The sequence below is a fragment of the Paroedura picta genome, chromosome 1, assembly GCF_049243985.1.
Source record: "Paroedura picta isolate Pp20150507F chromosome 1, Ppicta_v3.0, whole genome shotgun sequence".
Lineage (NCBI taxonomy): Eukaryota > Metazoa > Chordata > Lepidosauria > Squamata > Gekkonidae > Paroedura > Paroedura picta.
This window is the reverse complement of record NC_135369.1, coordinates 101,042,653-101,062,801: the sequence shown is the minus strand read 5'-3', so window position 1 is coordinate 101,062,801 and position 20,149 is coordinate 101,042,653. Positions and strand designations below refer to the sequence as shown.

Genomic DNA, 20,149 nt, shown 5'->3' with positions numbered 1-20,149 from the left:
CAGAGGAGAGAGCTAGGGGGCGGGACTTTGCAGAAACCACAACAATGGTAACGCACAGAACTTTCCCGCTAGTGTTGCTGATTGGTTGCAAGAGTGTAGCGCTTTCCGGAGGGTGAATCCACTTTTTGGGATTTCCCTGAAAGCGCTACAACGAAGCGCTTTTTGCGGATCGGTTTCAGGAGTGTTGCAGATTGTCAACAACATTGTGCATAATGGCAAAACTGTAGCGATTTCAATTTGTAACCATTGTGCTATTTTGGACGAGTGCGGAATGGCCCTGAGTCTCCTCTCCCCTCCACTTTTGAGGCAGCAGCCTAAGAAATGCAGAGTACTGTCTTCCAATGTTTTAGAATCTTTATATTTCAAGTAACCATTAAATCCTGTGAATACCAAACTATATTCTGATAAAAATAGGACTTCCTGCCATTCTGCTTTTTGGTAGTTTAAAATTCTAAACCAAACGTTCCCAATAAACTTGTTTGGGAGAAGAGGGATCTCTCTGTGGCCACTATGCAAACTTAACAAGCCCTATTAAAAGTAATCTAGGAAAAAAACTCAAGAATGAACTTCATATGACCATTTATTATTTTGTGCTTCTGAAATAAGTTACCAGCTATGAAGTATTCAGGCCCTACTAGGACTTCATATCTGCACAACTGGCTAGGAAGAGTTATATAAAGACTGTTTTACTCACATGATTAAATTCTTTGGTAGAAATATTCCAAAACTTTCCAAGGCTGCTGCTGTGGTAAATGCTAACACAAGAGTTGCTTTGTATTATTGGAAAATTCAAACCTGTAGCAGAGGCTTTCCTCTTTCCCCACCCTAAGCAGGTGCCAAAGGGATTTTGCCATTTGTTGAGCAGATGGGATGCCACTTAATACTGAACTACCCATGCCTAAAATCATCTGGACATTTGAAGTAAATTCTTTTCAAAGTCTTTTTACTGGGGAGTAATATCCTGTCAACAGGCTTGCCAGGGATAATTTCTGTGCTATGACCTATATTTTGTTCCCTTTCGTCTCAGTATTTTTAGTCTTGACATCGCACAGGAAACAGTTGTTATTTAAGCACGTTTGTTTCTAAAAAGAAGTAAATAAAGTGTAGGTATTCTAGATTTTACAAAATAAAATTGGTTGGCATGTCACCTTCCCACAAATGCTCAATTGGAGCCAAGCCATTGTTCTGTTCACAAAGTTGGATTAATGCAGGAAGTTTTGGGTAGTAGGGCCAGAAAGTTTAACTTTTTGATTCCTGCATGTTCTGCAGCCACAGAAATGTTGCATAAATGTGGCTCTGCTTCCTATCAGTCAGCAAATGTGTTGAAACAGTCATAATTAGAAGACTTACCAACCTCCAGGTGGGGCCTGGAGATTTGGAATCAAAACTGATCTTCAGGTTACAGAGACCAGTTCCCGTGGAGAAAAGGGCTCCTTTGCTAGGTGGACTGGATGACATTATATGCCCTGAGCGTCCCCCCTCCCCAACTCCTCCCCTTTCCAAGCTATCCCTCCAGTCATTTCCCAACCAGCAGTTGGCAACCCCAATACATATGGATATTATAATAATTATGTTATATACATTTGTAATCTTTTATCATTTGTGTATAGATAATAGAGAGAATTTGTCGTTTCCCCTTTCCATTTGGCAAACTGAAGCCAAGGCCACACAGACTGTGTTTGAACAGGATTTTGAACCCAGGCCTGAGCCAAAGACACCACATTCTGGACTGCACAGTGTGAATATTTAACACTGTATTTAGTTGACCTCATAACTAATATAATCATACATGTGAGTTATTGAAATACAGGCCAATTTGCCTGCTTACATTGTGCAAAGAAATGCAGTGTGTTAAATAAACGTTCCTCTGAATACAGAGCAAAGCATGTCTCTGTGTGGGATAAGTAGGCATATTGCTCGTGCCCTCCCAAAGAATCGTGCCCTCCCAAAGAATCAGGTAAGAATTTCATAACTGCGGAGCTGCCACTGAAAGCATCCATGGACAGAATGAATAGCGTTGCTTAGTATTAGCTTTTGGCTTTAGAGATCACAATATGACTCTGTCATAGAACACGGAAATGGGTGGTGCTATGTCAAACAGGCCTTGAATGTATTTTATCTGCATCATGTGCTTGATCTGACCACAAATCCACCATACCCAGCAACTTTGTGGATCCTTCCCTCTTGAAATGAAGCATGAGATTTCGGCTTCGTCGAGCTTCTGGCTGTCCCTCCAGCAACTGTCATCCACAGTTATATCAGTTACACACACCAGATTCATCCCAGTATCTTGACTTAACACTGACTGTCTAATACTGTGGCCTGTGCAGAACCAGCTGTGGCTTGTTTTTCTAAACAACCTACACAAAATGTAGTGCTGTACATGCATGCATGCATACACACAGATACACTCCTACAGCTGTTTCTTTTATTTCTTTTGTAGTACAAAGAAATATATTCAAAAACTCACTTCATGGTTCATCATGCCCTGAAACATATACTACAGATGTGTTCGAATATGCCATAACTTGTACAGATAAAGCCCTAAGGGGATCACTAGTTAATGCTTGTTGGTGGGGTGCTAGCAAACAACCCAATATACAGTATAGCTATGCTGAATTGCTAGAGTTTGAAATGGCTGGTACAGTGCTAAATACACATCACTGAAACAGAGTCACCTTCCAGACCTGCACACCCTGGGCAGCATCAGCATTGCATATCTCACCCTGAGCAAGTTGTACGTGCACAGGTTTTGTACACACAGAAGGGAATCATTACATTTGGCAGCTTGCCTTGCCACCACAATGCCCCCTCAAGGTATCAGTGCTGCTTGTTCCCTGCTGCTATGAAAATTGAATAGAACACAATTAATTGGAATCCATGCAAGAATTAATTTTAGGATTTTATTTTAGGTTTTACAGCTCTGTTAGCTTAAAGGTTGGTTTTTAATTGGATTGTTAAGATTTTGGAGAGACCTACAGACCAATCTGTAGCCTAACTGAAATAATTTTGAGAACACTTTGCATTTTGTGTAAATCTCCTAGGTACATGTGCCATTAATGTTTATATCTTTGATCTTTTACAATTGGTTCTCTTGGCATTAATATATTTTGTTAGCCCTTTGCTGATATAGGTTTTGTGCACCTTCCTCTTCCCACTCATTCTGTGGGATGATTCACATGATCACCAGCAGGAGTGTGTGTGCTCATTGTCCAGATGTTGATGATCTTGTCCAAGCTCTGCATTGCATCACAGGCCCAAAGCCCAAATTAGTGTGCTACTATAGTGTCTAATCTTTTAAAATTATTTGTAATGTATCTAAATTGGGAAATGTAGACTATTTCCACACACAGGTGTGCAATGTGCATCGCCTCCTGCTTGCAAACATGCGATTATAAACGGCGTGTTTGGCCGCTTCCTGATGGGAGACCCCTCCCGCATTATCCCACCATCTCACCGTGGCTTTTCCTCTACCAATGAGGCGGCGGAGAAGATGGAAGCATGGGCAACCCACAGGTCCCCCCCCACTCTTCAGGTTGTCAATCAACACGAGCCACCAATCCCCTCACAGTGGTGGTTTGGGTACTCAAACTTCCATCCCCCTCGCCCGAGTCCTGAAATTAATTCTTAAAAAATATACTTCCGTGTTGCTACAAGATCACACCACAACAATGAATCAGTTTTCAAGATTTATTTTTGGGATTCTTTGTATAATGGTCTTGATTTATGTTCAGGTAGATTTTTGATATGCTGGCCATGGTAATTTGGAACCCAATGATTGTGTGTCGTAATAAACAAAAATACAGAACACAGATATCATGCTAATAGGGAAAGGTCTGGATCATCACGTGCCCCCCCCCTCCCTGTTCATGCCCAACTGCCAGGAAACAAAAGCATGAATGTGTTTTAGATAGGGTTACTGTCCTCTCCCAATATTACTGTGCGCACTGATGAGAACATGACAGTACATTTTTTCCCACTGATACACGGGCACATCGCTTTGTGGTCCCATAGCAATGCAGACTCCGCCATTTAAAAAAATAATTAGAAATCCAGAAATGGAGATGGGAGGGCAGGTGAGAGGGAGGGCAAAATGCTAGCAAGACTGTTGTACATTTCTCCTTTCAGACAGGCTTGTCCCTGTTTGTGCCACATTGTGCACTGTGACAAAAAAGGGGAAGTGGATTCTTCTGCATTCCCTCATCATGGGGCAATGGGGATGAAAACTCACAACAATCACTGGAGAGATACAGTTTGCTTCCCAAGTCATGAGGAAGCAACATTAAGACCCACAAACAATGAGAGCCTGGGCAGGGGCAAATCCCTTGCGTGGAAATAGTTGTACAAATGCTCTTTTCCCAAATCCCACTTCATCTGGGATGACAAACAAAGCTGCCAAATATGAGGAGATAGATTTGAGTCCCATAGCACTCTCAAGACCACCAAGATTTTCAGACTGACAGCTTTCAAGAGACAAAGCTCCCTTTATCAGATAGGCACTTCTTATTTGTTGTGTGGCCAGCTCTGGGTTGAGAAATACCTGGGGAGGGGAGCCTAAGGAGGCTGGTGTTTGGGGAGGAGAGAGTCATTAATGGAGTAAATACCATTGAATTTACCTTCTAAAGTGACCATTTTCTCCAGGGCAACCGGTTTCTGTTGCTAGAGATTGTTTGTACGCCCAGGAGAGACCCAGTTACAACCTGGAGGCTGACAGCCTTAGATATCGGACTAAAATCTAGCTCTTCTATAGCAGACCAAAACAGCTACCCTCTGAAACCATATATAAAAAATACGTTTTTTAAAACCTAATGGTTTGAACTAGCTTTGCGTCAAGAGCATTAAAATATTTCTTTCACACAAGCTGATGCTTTAGATTTAGCCCCTATACACCTCACACATTTTTCCTCCTTCAGCATCCATGCTACATGCATAAAATAGCATTTATTTTTCACAAGACTCAGATTTTTAATTTATCAAAGGAAAAAGGCTGACAGAAGAGTAACAAAATAGGAGGAATTTTTTTGCCCTTTCTAAAACTACCCTGCAGCTTTTCACTATCCGTGTACATTCAATGTCTCCCCAGTAATGAAGTTGGAAGGAGACAAGAAGAAGAGTGGGGAGTTTAGCAGTGGGTCATGTGGGTGCAGCATATTGTGCACACAGCATTAGGAGGCACAGTTGGAGAATTGGTCTGGTGAGAAGATGTAAGATGACAGGACTGGAAGTCACCCAAAGATGTCCATATATTGTAGAATACAGTAAGTATCATGACTGAAGTCTTGAGGTGAAAAAAACAATGCTAGTTCTTTAAAAAAATAGTTTTGTGGAAAATTGTGCTTAATTGCAGGATTAAAATTAGATACAAGGTAAGGTAGTCATGCCTCTTTAACATGGCACCAGCCAAGCACAGGGCAAGTATTAAAAGGTCTGTGCAAGCACAGCATCATAGAATCATAGAATCATAGAGTTGGAAGGGGCCATACAGGCCATCTAGTCCAACCCCCTGATCAACGCAGGATTAGCCCTAAGCATCCTAAAGCAGTGGTCCGCAACCTTTCTTAGGCTGCGGACCGCTGTGCAGGGGTGCGGGGAGAGAGCGACCCGGGGCCCCGCACGTGCGCGGCAGCCCCGCCGCAAACGCACATGCGCAGACTTGCCATGCGTTCGTGTTTGCGCCCCCGGACGCAAACGTGCATGCACGGCAAGTCTGGCGTGCACGTTTGCGCCGCCAGCATGCCGGCCCTCCAGGCCACAAGGAAATCAGCCGCCAAAGCAGCCGATAAGCTTGCGTCCCGGCAAGCTTCTCTTCCAGCCCCCTCCCAAAGCAAGAAGCTTGCCGGGCTGCAAGCTGATTGGCCGCTTTGGCGGCCGATTTGCTCGCAGCCTGGCAAGCTTCTCGCTGTGGGATGGGCGGGAAGAGGGAGCTGCGGCCCAGCGCCGAGGCCTTCGCAGGCCGGCACTGGGCCGCAGACCGGGGGTTGGGGACCACTGTCCTAAAGCATCCAAGAAAAGTGTGTATCCAACCTTTGCTTTAAGACTGCCAGTGAGGTGGAGCTCACCACCTCCTTAGGCAGCCTATTCCACTGCTGAACTACTCTGACTGTGAAAAACTTTTTCCTGATATCTAGCCTATATCGTTGTACTTGAAGTTTAAACCGGTGATAAAAAGGTTGGGGACCACTGGTTTAAACCCATTACTGTGTATCCTTTCCTCTGCAGCCAATGGGAACAGCATCCTGCCCTCCTCCAAGTGACAACCTTTCAAATAAAGACAGCTATCATGTCCCCTCTCAACCTCCTTTTCTCCAGGCTGAACATTCCCAAGTCCCTCAACCTATCTTCATAGGGCTTGGTCCCTTGGCCCCAGATCATCTTCGTCACTCTCCTCTGAACCCTTTCAATTTTATCTACATCCTTCTTGAAGTGAGGCCTCCAGAACTGCACACAGTACTCTAGGTGTGGTCTGACCAGTGCCGTATACAATGGGACTATGACATCTTGTGATTTTGAGGTGATGCCTCTGTTGATACAGCCCAAAATGGCATTTGCCTTTTTTACCGCTGCATCACACTGCCTGCTCATGTTTAGTTTACAATCCCCAAGTACCCCAAGGTCTCGTTCACACACAGTGTTACCTAGAAGCGTATCCCCCATCCAGTAGGCATGCTTTTCATTTTTCTGACCCAGATGCAGAACTTTATACTTATCTTTATTAAATTGCATCTTGTTCTCATTTGCCCATTTTTCCATTGTGTTCAGATCTCGTTGAACTCTGTCTCTATCTTCCGGAGTATTTGCCAGTCCTCCCAATTTGGTGTCATCTGCAAACTTGATGAGTAGTCCCTCCATCCCCTCATCTAGATCATTAATAAATATGTTAAAAAGTACCGGGCCGAGCACCGAGCCCTGAGGTACCCCGCTACTCACCTCTCTCCAGTCTGATGAAACACCATTGACAACAACTCTTTGAGTGCGGTTCTCTAACCAATTCCCTATCCACCTAACTATCTGAAAATCCAGATTGCAGTCCTTCAACTTATCCATCAGAACATCATGGGGAACCTTGTCAAAAGCTTTACTAAAATCCAAGTAAATGACATCAACCGAATTTCCCCGATCCAGCAAACCTGTTACTTGCTCGCGCCTCTGGCGAGGAGCAGCCCTTTTTAAGCCTCCCAACAATTACCCAGCAATCACCTCACCCAGGCAGAACAATAGCCTCACCTGGTCAGCAGCAACTCTCCCCAGTAGCTCTCTCCACGTGCTCTCAGTTGTCCGAGCTCATGACACGTCAGCTTAAGAACAGCTTTCAGTGTCTTGAGGGTAGCTGTTTGCATATCCCTAAATTTCCTGTGTCCTAAGAATATCAAATAGTCTATTTGAGGAATAACTTGATCATTTAAATGCATACATTTTGTCTTCTTTATTAGAAAGGAAAACTGACAAACAGGAGCAACTGAGACCGAAAAACATTCTATAACTTCTGAGTTAAACAAACTGAACTCTCATTGCCATTAATGTCTACCTTTTTTCCTTTCACATCTGTAGTGCCTGAAACCTAATTAGGTTGGCACATATGTATTAGAAATAGCTTATGGTTGTTGGCTTTTCTTGGAATTAAGGAGATGAAATTATGTCAGTCAAATTATTTGGGGATCACAGTGTTACATCCTTATAATGAATGGTCTTGATTTAATTCTAGACATGCTTACAGTGTCATTTATCATATATTGACTATTAGCCACTTGTGACCTCCGCTGCAGATAGCTAAATCTGTGGGTTGGGCCACTCAGAGGCTAAACAGATTTTCCAGCACAAAATCTGAAAATTAAAAAACTGTGGGGGGGGGGGGGGATTAAATCCCTCAAAAAGTAAAGTAGTTCTCTCTGCTTGTGCAGACTCCAGACGGTCAGCAGTGGGGCAGGTGAGCTATGCTGATTTCAGCAGCAGTAGTACAGCTAGGGAAGCCTCACTGGGCTTAGTGGCAGCAGCCACAAAACCCAGGAGCCCACTAGGCCCAAAAGGAGCCATTCCAGCCCAGCTTGGCAATAGAAGCATGCTAAGTCCAGCCATGATGGAGGAGGAGGCTGCTGTAGCAGAGGAGGCCAGCAACCCCACTGAGCCTGGCTGCAACAGAGGAAGAGGAAATAGTGTGAGGAGGGGTCTACAGGGAAAAGTGAGGTGCCACTCCACAAGTCCTTCAGGGTCTCCAACCATGCAACTGTGCTTGGTACAACACTACTGGGCCACAGATTTCCTAGATAGAGGCTGTGGGGGGGGGGGAGCTTAAGAAAGAGGCACAGATAAAAGTGGGTTGTCTGTTGGATAGGAAGATGATAATTTTGCCAACTCCAGGTTATTAAATTCCTAGAGATTTTTGAGAGGTATAAACTGGAGAGGGTGGGATTTGAGGAGGGGAGGTATAAAATATATGGGTTCATCAGAAAGAACATCAGGCTCTTGGGTAAACAAACAGCTCTTTATTGATCTCAGTAGTGAGTACATATTGAAGTAAGCAACAAGAACAATAGCTTCCGATGCAAATTCCTTCTTTGAATTTATTTAATCTAATAATGGTGGTAAATTTTGTTTTGTTTTGGAGTAGGGATGAGGGTAGAAATAGCAGCAGATTTTCTCTAAAAGTAAAATAAAACTTCCCCCTTAAAATGTTGATTTATACACAAGTTCTCAGTCCTCAAAAGTTGTTGTATTTCCACTGATGCATTTGACTGGTTCTGAAGAGAAAAATTCCTGCTTATCCTTTCCCCCTGATAATATTCCTTCTGTTCACTAACTTCTTAAAATATTAATTCTGAAAATAGCTTGGAGACATATTTGAAACCTGTACTCACTTGCTTTTGTCTCTCTTTGAAACAAATCTGAAGAGTTGATTGGCCAGTCTTGAAAATCCACGGTTTGTGATATAAGGCCTCTCCTTGCTTTAATTACTGCTTGACAGGCGCATTTACTTTCCAGCTGAGCTGTCCTGACTGGAAGCAGCTACTTTTCTAAATTACTCCCCATTCCAAGCACCTACCTTAAATATTTTCAGGATATGGTATATGTGTTTGGACTTTACAATCTCACTAGATTTATGACAGTTAAAATGCCATGTTCTAGTATTATGGCATGGGTCCACACATGAAGTCTTCCTTCTCATTTTTGAAGCTTGAAGGAGTCATAAATATGCTTCTTGATGTTTATCTATTTTTCATTTTATATGGGTTACTGTCAAATATCTGCAATATTCTAAGTTATACTAGATAGAGGAATGCATATGCTTCATGCATTTATCTTGCTCTCTTCATTGTCTTGAGGAGTAGCCAACCATTGTTAAAATAGAGTAGCACAAAGAAAATCACAAGCTCAATTCTGAATTAAATCTATATATTTAGGGTTGCAAACTCTGGCCTGGGAAGTACCTGGAGATTTTGGACAATGGAGATTGACAGTGCCTGTGGAAAACAGAAGTTTGGAAAGGATTTCATTTAGAAGTGATGTATAGAGTTTTCCCTCTGAAGCTGCCATTTTATCCTATGGAAGTGTCACCTGTAGTCCAGAGATCAGTAGTAATTCTGGGAGGACAGTAGGACCCACTTGCAAGTTGGTAACCATAGGTACAGTGCAAATGCCACAGGTTTGATGAGGGCTCATGGGAATTGTAGTCCATGAACATCTGGAGGACCACAGGTTGACTACCCCTGATCTAAACCTTATCATAGTCTTCTGGGAGGGAAATGATCATGCATAGAGCACGGTAATGCTAAATTCCTCATTTTGCTGTTAATTCAAGCTTAGATTCAAATGTTTCTGATATCTTCTCTGATAATTAAAAAGAAGAATGTTGATATTCTCTCTCTTAAGATGTTTGCATTAGGAAAACATTAGTTTCTGTTGTGAATTTCTAGTTAATCTTTTGGTGTTTATAAATGGTAAAACTATTTATATTTGTTCTCTAGAAGGGGACATTTATTTCTTGTTCACAAGGTAACAAGAGGTAGCACAGAGGCTCAAGCTATTAATCCTGTTGCAGAAACAGATGTAATTGAGGGAGAACTGAATTAGAAATATTGAGCTACTGTGTATTGATTTTATGGCTCCATGCTGAGTTATTAACATAAGCTATAATATGGTAAATGCAATGTGTTAAAATGAATGGCTCTTTGCTTGAACATAAAGGGAAATAGATAAGTTGAAATGGAAAAATAATTATAATTGATTTGTTTTAACTGTTCCTTTTAAAATTAGTACATTTTATCTATGAAATCTGTGCTATCAGTTTTAAATATAACTTCTATCTGTAAAAAAAAAGATCAAACAAAATGCCCCATTTAAAGAACTTTTCTCAATATATTTTTATTGTATACACAAGTAGGCACGAGAACTCATTACTGACCAATACCAAATAATTTCAGTATTTAAGTTTATGCCCTGGGTTTAGTAGCATAAACCTTGTTAATGCATTTAGTCTAGATTACAGATACACACTTCATTATCCAAGCATACACAAAGCAAAATCATAAGCTCTGTCTGACTTCCTGAACTGTGCCTGCTAGACTGATGACCCATCTTGGCTACCACTACTTGCCACTTCCCACTACTTCCCACTGATATGGTTGCATATCAGGAAGATGCTTGTCTTCACCTTTGCAGTATCTGCTGAATGGAAAGTAAGATGGAAAGTGAACGGTTCACTATGCTGCTGAAGAGATAACACAGTTGCTAATTGGATGTCAACACTAATTGATCTTTCCTGTAAAAAAACTAGGGGATTTTATTCATCAAACTACTGGAATAAAAAGTGCTGGCCCTCTCACTGGCCCTCAGCAGGAAGGCCTTCCCTCTGATTGGCCCTCATGGGGGAGTCTTCCTCCCAAGGCCACCCACAGGAGCTGGTGCACCATCATGAAGCACTGAGGAGCCTCCAATTTGCCCTCACGGGGACCAAGGAGCACTGGTGGCCTCATTCCGGGGTTTGGTGCTCCTCCACAGGACTCCAAACTTCCATGCAAGGCCAGGAGACCACGGCCCCCATGCCTTCTGGCCTGACCGCTGGGAAGCCAGGTGTGCACTCTGATCCAGCCCCGCTATGCCACTTGCCCTCCTGCTTCTGCACCAGGGCCAGAGTTCCTGCCACCATGCCAGTTTTCGTGGCAGCCTTTGCCAACACTTCCTCCACCCTGCTCTCGCCACTCTCTCCACACTCCCACAGTGAGCGGGCAGAGGGTCACTACGGCCTGTTCCAACCCCGCTTTTCAGGCAGCCTACCACGCTGCCTTCTCTACCCCACGCTCCAGCAGTGGGCACTGGGGTTTGGTGGCTGGTTGCATCTGCCTTTAAAGCAGCCTTCGCCATGACCCCATCTGACCCACTGTCCCTGTGCTTGCCAGTTTACAAGCCAGCTTGACACACATGCTGCTGTGCTTCCTACTTTACATGGACTTTGGGAGGATGCCTCTGCTTGTGCTCCACCATGCCCCACTACTATTCCTGACCCAATTGCCCTTCCTGCCCTCAAGGCCTTTGATGCATGCAGTGGGGCTGGGGTACAGAATGTGCTTGCCTTCCTGTCACCTGGCCAAGTCCAGGTAGCTGAGGCAGGGGGTAACCCTGGCTAGGAGCATACCCTTGCACTCCTGCTGCCTGCAGCACATGCCTGGAGGTCAGAGAGCATGGCGGGGGCCCTACTTCCTACTTGGGCAGGGGATGCATGACCACCTCCTTCTCCACACTCTCCCGGCTACCCCAGCCTGCTTGCTACTGGTGGCAAAAGTGGCTGCCTCTGTTTTCACCCCCCTCCAAGACACGTCCGGTGGTGGGGGGTGGGCTGCTGCCAGCTATGTGCCCTGAGTGCCCATGACTCAGGGCACATAGGGAGGGTTCCTGATTGTTCCCAGCCCACAATGCAAGACCTCCCAAGATGGGGGTAATTCTTCCAGGCTCCCTGCCCCCACTTGCCACCAGAGCTGCCAGGAGGGCTACCCCCAGCTCCCACTTCCTGTAGTGACAGCAGGTTAAGGGGGGCCATCCCCTCCCCCTCCTTCCTGCCTGCTTATTATTATTATTATTATTATTATTATTATTATTATTATTATTATTATTATTATTATTATTATTTTAGATTTATTTCCCGCCTCTCCCGACAGGCTCGAGGTGGGTCACAATAACTAACCCCATTAAAATTCCCATTAAAACATCAATCTACTAACATGACGGCTAAAAATCCCATCCCTCCCCCAATTATCAAAGAGGTGAAGAGGAAAGGATAGGGGAGTAGCGTGCACTCCAACTCCTGGGGGGGAGCGATGTCCCTTTTAAAGTGGTCTTAATTGCTAGTATATATATAATTGTTATATAACCCCCCCTTTCTCTTTTTGTATACTATTACTCTGTTATCCATAATTTTATATTGTCATCCAGGTTGCAGTAGGTTGTGGCCTTGACAGAGTCTGCTCAGGAGCATCATATTCAATGGCAAAAGCCAGTCCAGCTAAGTTTCTATGAGTGAGGACCCAGGGCATCTCAGATGGGGATCAGGAACAGCAGGTATCAGCCAGCTCTTTAAAGTTCAGGGAAAATGGGTCTTTTACTAATCGAAGTCAAGTATTCATTGGCCTAGGGGCTGTCCTGGAACATGCTAGACAGGTCAGAGTCCAGCTTTCAAGTCAAATACAAGCAGTTGGGCAGCAAGAACAGGTTTGGGAACAAATCCAGAAGTCAGAGCCCAGGCATAATCCAAAAGGTCAGACTCATGAGTTAGTAGTGGTGAGGTCTGGAGTAAGATGATGCATTGCTTCCACAGCCAGTTTCCCCCCTTTGCTGACATTTCTAACAGATGCTTGTCTTGCAGCTTGATTGCATCATGTAGGTGCATGCACACTTACCCTTACTGTATCCAGGTTCTCTGGGCTGCTAATCACATACTCTGCCTTCTTTCAAGCACCATATGTCAAACCCTCCTCTGTCTACGTTCCATCTGTTTTTGGAGATGGGGGAGGTGAGGTGGATGGTGGGATGCTTCCTAATTCTGAAACATGAAGCCAAACAGCTGAGATGCTGCTATCAGGCTATGAATTGTTGTCAGGGCAGAAGTAGCTTTCTGTAGCAGGCTGTCTGTAACTGACTGTGAGCTCGGACCTCCTTCACATGCCTACTCCTCTTCTGAAAAGTCCTATAACTCTTCATGGTTAATAGTGCCTGGCTGACCCACAACAGGAGCCTTACCATTCCCTGGGGCTGGTTTGAGAAGAGAGGTCTAGCTTAGCCTAGGGTAGGCCCTCCCTTGTGAAAGCATTTAAATCATATGTCCAGGAACAGCCCAGAGGAAGAGCATGACCCGTTTCCTAGCAAACCCTTTCTCAACTTTTTAACCCTTGAGAAACCCCTGAAACAGTGGTCCCCAACCCCTGGTCCAAAGACTGGTATCGGTCCATGGATCAGTCGGTACCAGGCCACGGATCCTCCTTGTCCTCCTCCCCGGCTGCTGCCTCGGGGGCTGCCTTGCCACTCTGCCGCCAGCTCACCTTTAGTGCTCTCCAGCGGCTGCCATGGCTGGGGCTCCCCCTTGGCGTGGCACTCCGCAGCTGCTGCTGGCAGTGCCCCCCCCCAGCGGGCGGTGGGAAGTCAGGGGCGCCAGCAGGAAAGCAAGTAGAGCAGGGGCTCAGGCGGCGGTGACGTCCCTCAGCAAAATGCTACCCCCCCCCCCAGGCCTCAGTAAAATTGTCAAGCACTTACCGGTCCCCGGTGATAAAAAGGTTGGGGACCACTGCGCTGAAACAGTCTTCAGGCTTTGAGAAACCCCCAAAGTCATGCAAGCATGCAGAATATGGTTGGGAAGCATGGCTGTGTACATGCCCACCCAGGACCCTCCCCTTTCCACCCCCTCTAGGCCCATTATTGGTCATTTTGGGAGGGGAGGAGGGTCAATGTGACCATATATGGTCATATCACCCGTTAAATGTTTAACACATTTTTAAACTATACTAAAGTTAATTAACTCCCACCCATTCAGGAAACCCTTCCAGGGCCATAAAGAAACTCCAGAGTTTCACGAAACTGTTTGAGAAAGTCTGCCCTAGCAGGTGGGAACAGGTAATTGGCAGAGCAGTGTGAGGAAATTAGACATTCTATTCTATTGGTATGTCCAACAACAACAACAACAAAAAACCATGTAGGGTAAGATACCTCTGGACCCAGACTTGGCTTTAGGAGATCCTATCACGTGTATTTATCCATTCAGCACAAGGGTAGTTAAAGTCACCCGTTATTACACATCCTTCTCCTTTGCCTCCTTGATTTCATTTTCCATCTCAAAATAGCACATTCAAGGTACTGAATTACTTTTGAGGTCCAGTATTGTCAACTGCAACAGTGGTTTCTAGTTTGTTAGACATTATGCCCTTCTTGAAGTTCATTGCAAGTTGCAACACCTCCTCTGGTATGGCTTTCCCTGTCATTCACATAGAGTTTGTACTCAAGGACAAGCATATCCCACAGTTTCTCTCCCTTCCAACAGGTTACTGTTATGCTGCATTGTTGAAACACAACAATCAGCCATATTTATTATGTACTGCTATGATTTAGCTAATTGTTTGTCATAAATATGGTTTATGACATAGTTCATGAACACATCACATGACTGAATAACTAATAATTTGGGGGTAAAAATTAATCTTTTGCTAGGATCAGAACTTTGTTGGAAAGCATGAACACTACTTTCAAAATATATTGATGGTTGCCAGTGAAAAGGACAGTATTTTAGTTTTCGATTTAGTTTATTACATTGTTTCAAAATGATAAAACCGGGTTTTAAAACAATGCTTATAGGCTCCTGAGGCTTGAGGAAGCACAGTGAAAGGAAACATAATTATGATTCTTAGATTGACACTAAACCCACGAAGCTAGATTTTTAGTTCAGAAAGATGCTGGGTAGTTCTGGGTAACACTTAATGGGGCTATTTCCTAAGTAATGTATTCCTGTAACTGCAACTGTAAAGAAAATCTGTAGTCAGAACAAAAGGATATGACCCTTTCCTTTTCCCTTCTGGCTCAGGAAAATGAAATCATCTTTAAGTTTCTATGTTTAGAATTGGGTAAATGCTATGAGATGACTGTTTTTGCCTTGGTACACTCAGTCCAGCCACACCTTAAGAGCAGTACAATATTGGCATAATTGCTTTCTTGGGTGGAAGTTGATTTTTGTGAAGCAAAAAGAGGATGTATTTTTAAAATTTTGGGGCTGTTTCCACATGAGGAATCTGCCCCTGGACAGCCTCTGGTTGCTGGCAGTTTTTAGAGCCCCCTCCACATGACATCACCTGCATCCCAAGACTATCCAGGAGCTGGCTCAAGTTTTGCCCAGATTTGCCTCTGGATGAGGGATATTGCAAAAAGTGGATTTGCCACTTTTTATCTTGCATCCCATCAGTGAGCAACCAGAGGCAACCCCATGTGGAGTGACAAAGGCACAATAGTCTCTGTAGTGTTGTCCTGCCCTCACACCCACCCTCCCCTCTATATTTCCTGCTCCGAGTATTATTTATTTTTTAAATAGCACAGTCTGCCTTGCTGTGGGACTGCAAAGCTACGTTGTCAAGGGTAAAATAAAGTCTTCTTTAAAGTGTCGACAGTCTTTTTGGGATCAAGCAGGCAAAACACAGTCCTGTTTCTCTTTTCTGGAGGTGGGGAAAGAATGGGAGGGGGGGTGTGCATGATCAAGCAGCCTTCTCCTGATCATCCAGGCATGCATGCATTCAGGCATTTACACAAAATTACTTTGGGGCTCCAGGTACCATGTCCAGCCTCTCACAAATCAGGCAGGCAAAACACATTTGTGTTTTCTGGAGGTGGGGAATGAACATGGAGGGAGAAGAGTTGGTTCTTATATATGCTGCTTTTCTCTACCTGAAGGAGTCTCAAAGTGGCTTACATTCACCTTCCCTTTCCTCTCCTCACAACAGACACCCTGTGAAGTGGGGGAGGCTGAGAGAGCCCTGATATCCCTGCTCAGTCAGAGGAGTTTTCTCAGTGCTGTGGCAAGCCTAAGGTCACCCAGCTGGCTGCATGTGGCGGAGTGCAGAATCAAACCCGGCTGGCCAGATTAGAAGTCCGTTTTCCTAACCTCTACACCAAGGAAGGGTAGAATAAAAATGAATTGTGGGAGAGGGGGGAATAATTTTCCTTAAACCAGTAGTCTTTAAAACTTAAAAACTTTGCCTTAAAAATCCTGGGGTTTCTCAAAAAAAAAAAAAAAAAAAGCCTGGCATGTGAAAAACATGATAAGATTCACATATGATTATATTGGTATGTGCAACTGTGCATTTGACTGTTGTTTACATGATGATGATAATAATAATTTTTATTTTTATAGACTGTCCTTCCCGGTTGGCTTATCCTTGGAAGAAATATCCTGATTTTGTTGAAATTGCAATCAGCAAGAAATTTGGCGAAGATGCTTAAGCAGCTGAGTTGTGCTTGTGTGCTCACTGATGGCTTCAAATGGTCATTGGTGAATTTTAGGGAATTCTGAGCCATGTGCTCTGAAAATTCTTTTTTTAAAACTGGGCTCCTGCCCACTTTCTCTCTCTTCATGAAGAGCAGTTCAGTGTGCTTTGCAGAAGCAAGGAGCAGCTCTTTCCATCTGCTGATGTGTGGGCATGCAGTCTGCTCACAGCCCAGCCAAAGGGGCTTGCAATGTGCGGCTTTTGTAACTACTCTTTAAGCTTTGTTCTCTGCTTCAGCAAGGAGACTAAAGCACACGAATATAATATAGATTTGTAAATAATCTTTCCCAGTAAAGATTACTATCTTTTAAACCTCAAAGCATTGTGCCTCATCCACAAAGGTAACTAATAACTGCAAACTTTCAAAACAGTATGTTACTCTGCAGATCTATTTCTTTGGAGGGATTCAGGACCAAGCCAAGTCCTAAAGTCCCAACATTTTTGCCATTTTTGAGACAATGCGGGCTATGTTAGTTATAAGGCAGAATTGTGCCATGAAATGTAAGAAGTTTTATGATAAGGTGCTGAAAGACCAGATTTTGCTCCATAAGATTACTTCATTGGAGAAATATTCATGACATGATCTTGGTGAAAAATAGTTCCTCTTTACTATGTCCACCTATATTTTGTATAATGGTAAGCTCAATACTTTTATAAAACTTGTAAATCATTTTACTTTCATGAATACAGGATATTTAACCCCAGTCCCATTTTGCAACCCATTTTTGTATCAAGGAAATATGGTCAGCCTACCTATATCTGTCTTCATATAGCTTCTAAGAATTGGACATATGACTGTGTTTCCTGAGGTTCATTGCTACTGATCACTTCTCAAATGGTATGGTATTTCTTCCATTTACATTCCTGAAATCAGGGGTGTTAAAGAACCTCAGCATATGAGAAACAGGATAGGTAATCTTCTTACACGAATTAATATTGGAGTAGAGCAGTTTGTTTAGGGCTCACCTCAATATGTATGGCCTAATGATTTAGCTAGTGTTGAGTCACCAGATTTGAGCTTTCCTCTAGGACTTAATGGAACTACTGAAAGTAAAAATCCATACATTACTGTCTTCTCCATGGGAAGTAATTTTGAAACCAGTCATACTATCTACAAGTACTCACCATGTGGACTGACACCATATATTGTGAGTCATAACATCCTACAATTTCACATTTGCATCAGCCTCAGGGGAAATCATGGTGATTGCTAGATGTCAAGTTGTGAAGGCGAGGGCTTAGAATTAGGAGCCATTTGGGGAGGATGTGTGGACGGATACACCATGATATGTACTTGGGTGACATCGACAAATTAGATGATATATACCCATGCATATAGATTTCAGCATGCTTAGATTATAATTACATGTAGCTGGAGCCTGTGTACACTGGGTTCATATATTCCTGCATGGCATTGTGAATGTCACTCACCAGAGATAGCAGCTGGTTTACCTGATTACTTATCTTGGGGCAAAAATAAATAAATACATTCCTCAGTATTTTCATAGGCGGTTGCATTCTGTGTCCTTTTTAAATCTTTATTTAAATCAGAGATAAATCATAGTGTGCAAGAATGATTATGCAAATATGCCACCCAATATACTGGTATCTGGTACTCAGAACAGGATCAGCCAGCCAATTCACTGCTTTGCATATAGGTCTGCATCAAGCAACACTTTCAACTTTCGAGTGTAGGCTGAAGAGGTACGCCTAAAATGAAGTTTAAATGCAAGAGACACATTTGCAAATATGTATATCATGCAGATACTGTCATGGGGGACTGAAGACTGGTTCTGTTTCCCTTTTGAGCACTGTATTTGGTCTATACTCTGTTGAGTATACATTTTGTAGCAAGCAAGGGTTTGCTTCTGGACAATGTGTGAAATAGATTTTACTATATTTAAAAATACATAGAGTCCAACTCTTGCATTCCAGGCAACCACTAGCCTGCTCTGAAGCTGAACGTGAGAGACGGAGTGTGCCTGGGCTGAGAAAAGCAAGACATCATGGCAGTCAGACAAAAGTGGAAGGATTAAGTTTTCAAAGCCTGTTTTCCTAGGGGGGAGTGGAAATTGAGGTAAACTTGAGGTAGCAGGCCCAGGGAAGGGAGGCTGGGATGGCTTAAACATTAACCCCGTTGGGTGGTAGTCGCTTTAAGTGAACATCTTTGTAGCGTGGCTCGAAACTGGGGCCCACCAGGAACTTCAGCGAGGCTGCGCTTTCAACAGGCGATTTGTTCGCCTGTCTGGGGCTCATTGCCATGCAAAGGGGCTGACATCAGAGCACCTTTTGTTGCTAAAAGCTTTCTCTGGAGAGAGACAGAGAGGGCAGTCATGTGGAGCTGGGCGAGCCCATTCGGGAAAGGGAGGAGGAATATGAGGATAAGTTTGCTGCCTAAGAGTTGAAATCAAAGCCCAGGCGCCTGTTTTGATCAGCAGAAACTTCTTAAAGAGAGCTTTACCAGCAAAAGCTTTTTCTGCCTGCTGAGAGGGGCGGGATTTTCCCGAAGAGGCATCGGTGTCTCTTCTGAGCTCCCCCGCGGGGGGGAACAGTGGTTCCGACCTGTCTCGTTTGCCACCCTGTTGCTTACCGCTCCGAGCAGGCAAAGTTTGTGCGGGGCATGGCAGGTCCTGGACGGGTCGGGGTTTGAGCGAGGGGCGCCGGAGGAGGTGGCCGCTGAGGGGAGGGGGCGGCGGCGGAGGCATGGTGAGGGGGCCGAGGGAGGGGTCTGGTTTGCAGGGGCTGCGCTGCTGGCCGGTCTCGAGGGCTTGAGGAAGGGTCGGCTGCGGGCAGGCAGGAGGTCGGGCTTGTCTTGGGCGTCCGCCGCGCGTTGCGCTCCGCTTGCCGAGGCGATGGAGGAAGAGCGAGCCGCCGGAGCCCCAGGCGCGGAGCCCCAGGCGGAGAGCACCATGCCCGAGAGTATCTCCAGGCTCTGGACGGATGTCATGGGGATCTTGGTGAGTGCCCTTTGGGGGGAACCAGCTGACGGGGACGGAGCCACAGGGCTGCATGGGCGGAGGGAGCCTGGCCTGAAGGGGCGCTCCCTCGGCGCCGAGGCTGATGATGGCTTTGACACCTCCGCTCGGGGGCCCAGAGCGATTTCCAAAGGACAACACTTTCGCAGGAATGCAAGAAATAGTTTCGCGTTCTGGTCGTTGCTTTCTTGCTTGCAAAGGGGCTTCCGTGTGGTTTACCAAGCCCGTGCCTCGTAGTAAGTCTTGACGACTCCGGTTGCCCCTTTTGAACAGCACCTGTTGTTAAAAGCGTGTCCGCCTGGTGGGATAAGCGACACAGAATCAGAATAAAACGTTGTCGATCTTAAAGGTGCCACTAAACTCAGCCGTCGTAGTACTGGATGCCTAGTGACTAGCCTGCTCTTGTTCGGTTTGCTTATCTCGGTCATCCTTTAGGATGAGATATTTTTAGTTGAAAGATATGAAGACACCATATTCAATCAGGGCTGGCTATACTAAGACTTTGATGATCCTCAGCACCTGCCTTTAGCCATTCAAATCCAGTTCTACAATAGTTCTGAATAGTTTTAGCATAGAGTTTGGACACATATACGTAGTTTTTAAGCTATCTTCTTTGGGGCGGAGTGTAAACATACCACCCTACACGCTCTGCAGCATGATACATGATAACTA

The 20,149-nt window shown here is 44.5% G+C and overlaps 1 protein-coding gene across 5 annotated transcripts in view; it reads left to right on the top strand.

The window, feature by feature from the left end:
* The window catches only part of SASH1 (SAM and SH3 domain containing 1), a 776,849-nt gene that overhangs the window by 597,186 nt on the left and 159,514 nt on the right, over nucleotides 1-20,149 (top strand). Inside the window, exon 1 of one of the 5 annotated variants that reach the window (XM_077350380.1) lies at nucleotides 18,800-19,459. The exons of 3 other annotated variants lie outside the window; for them this stretch is intronic. In XM_077350380.1, coding sequence (XP_077206495.1) covers nucleotides 19,355-19,459 — 105 coding nt within the window. In that variant the 5' untranslated portion in view covers nucleotides 18,800-19,354. Of the gene's footprint in view, nucleotides 1-18,799; nucleotides 19,460-20,149 lie in introns of those variants that run through there. One more of the 5 variants, XM_077350409.1, reaches the window with a different exon arrangement.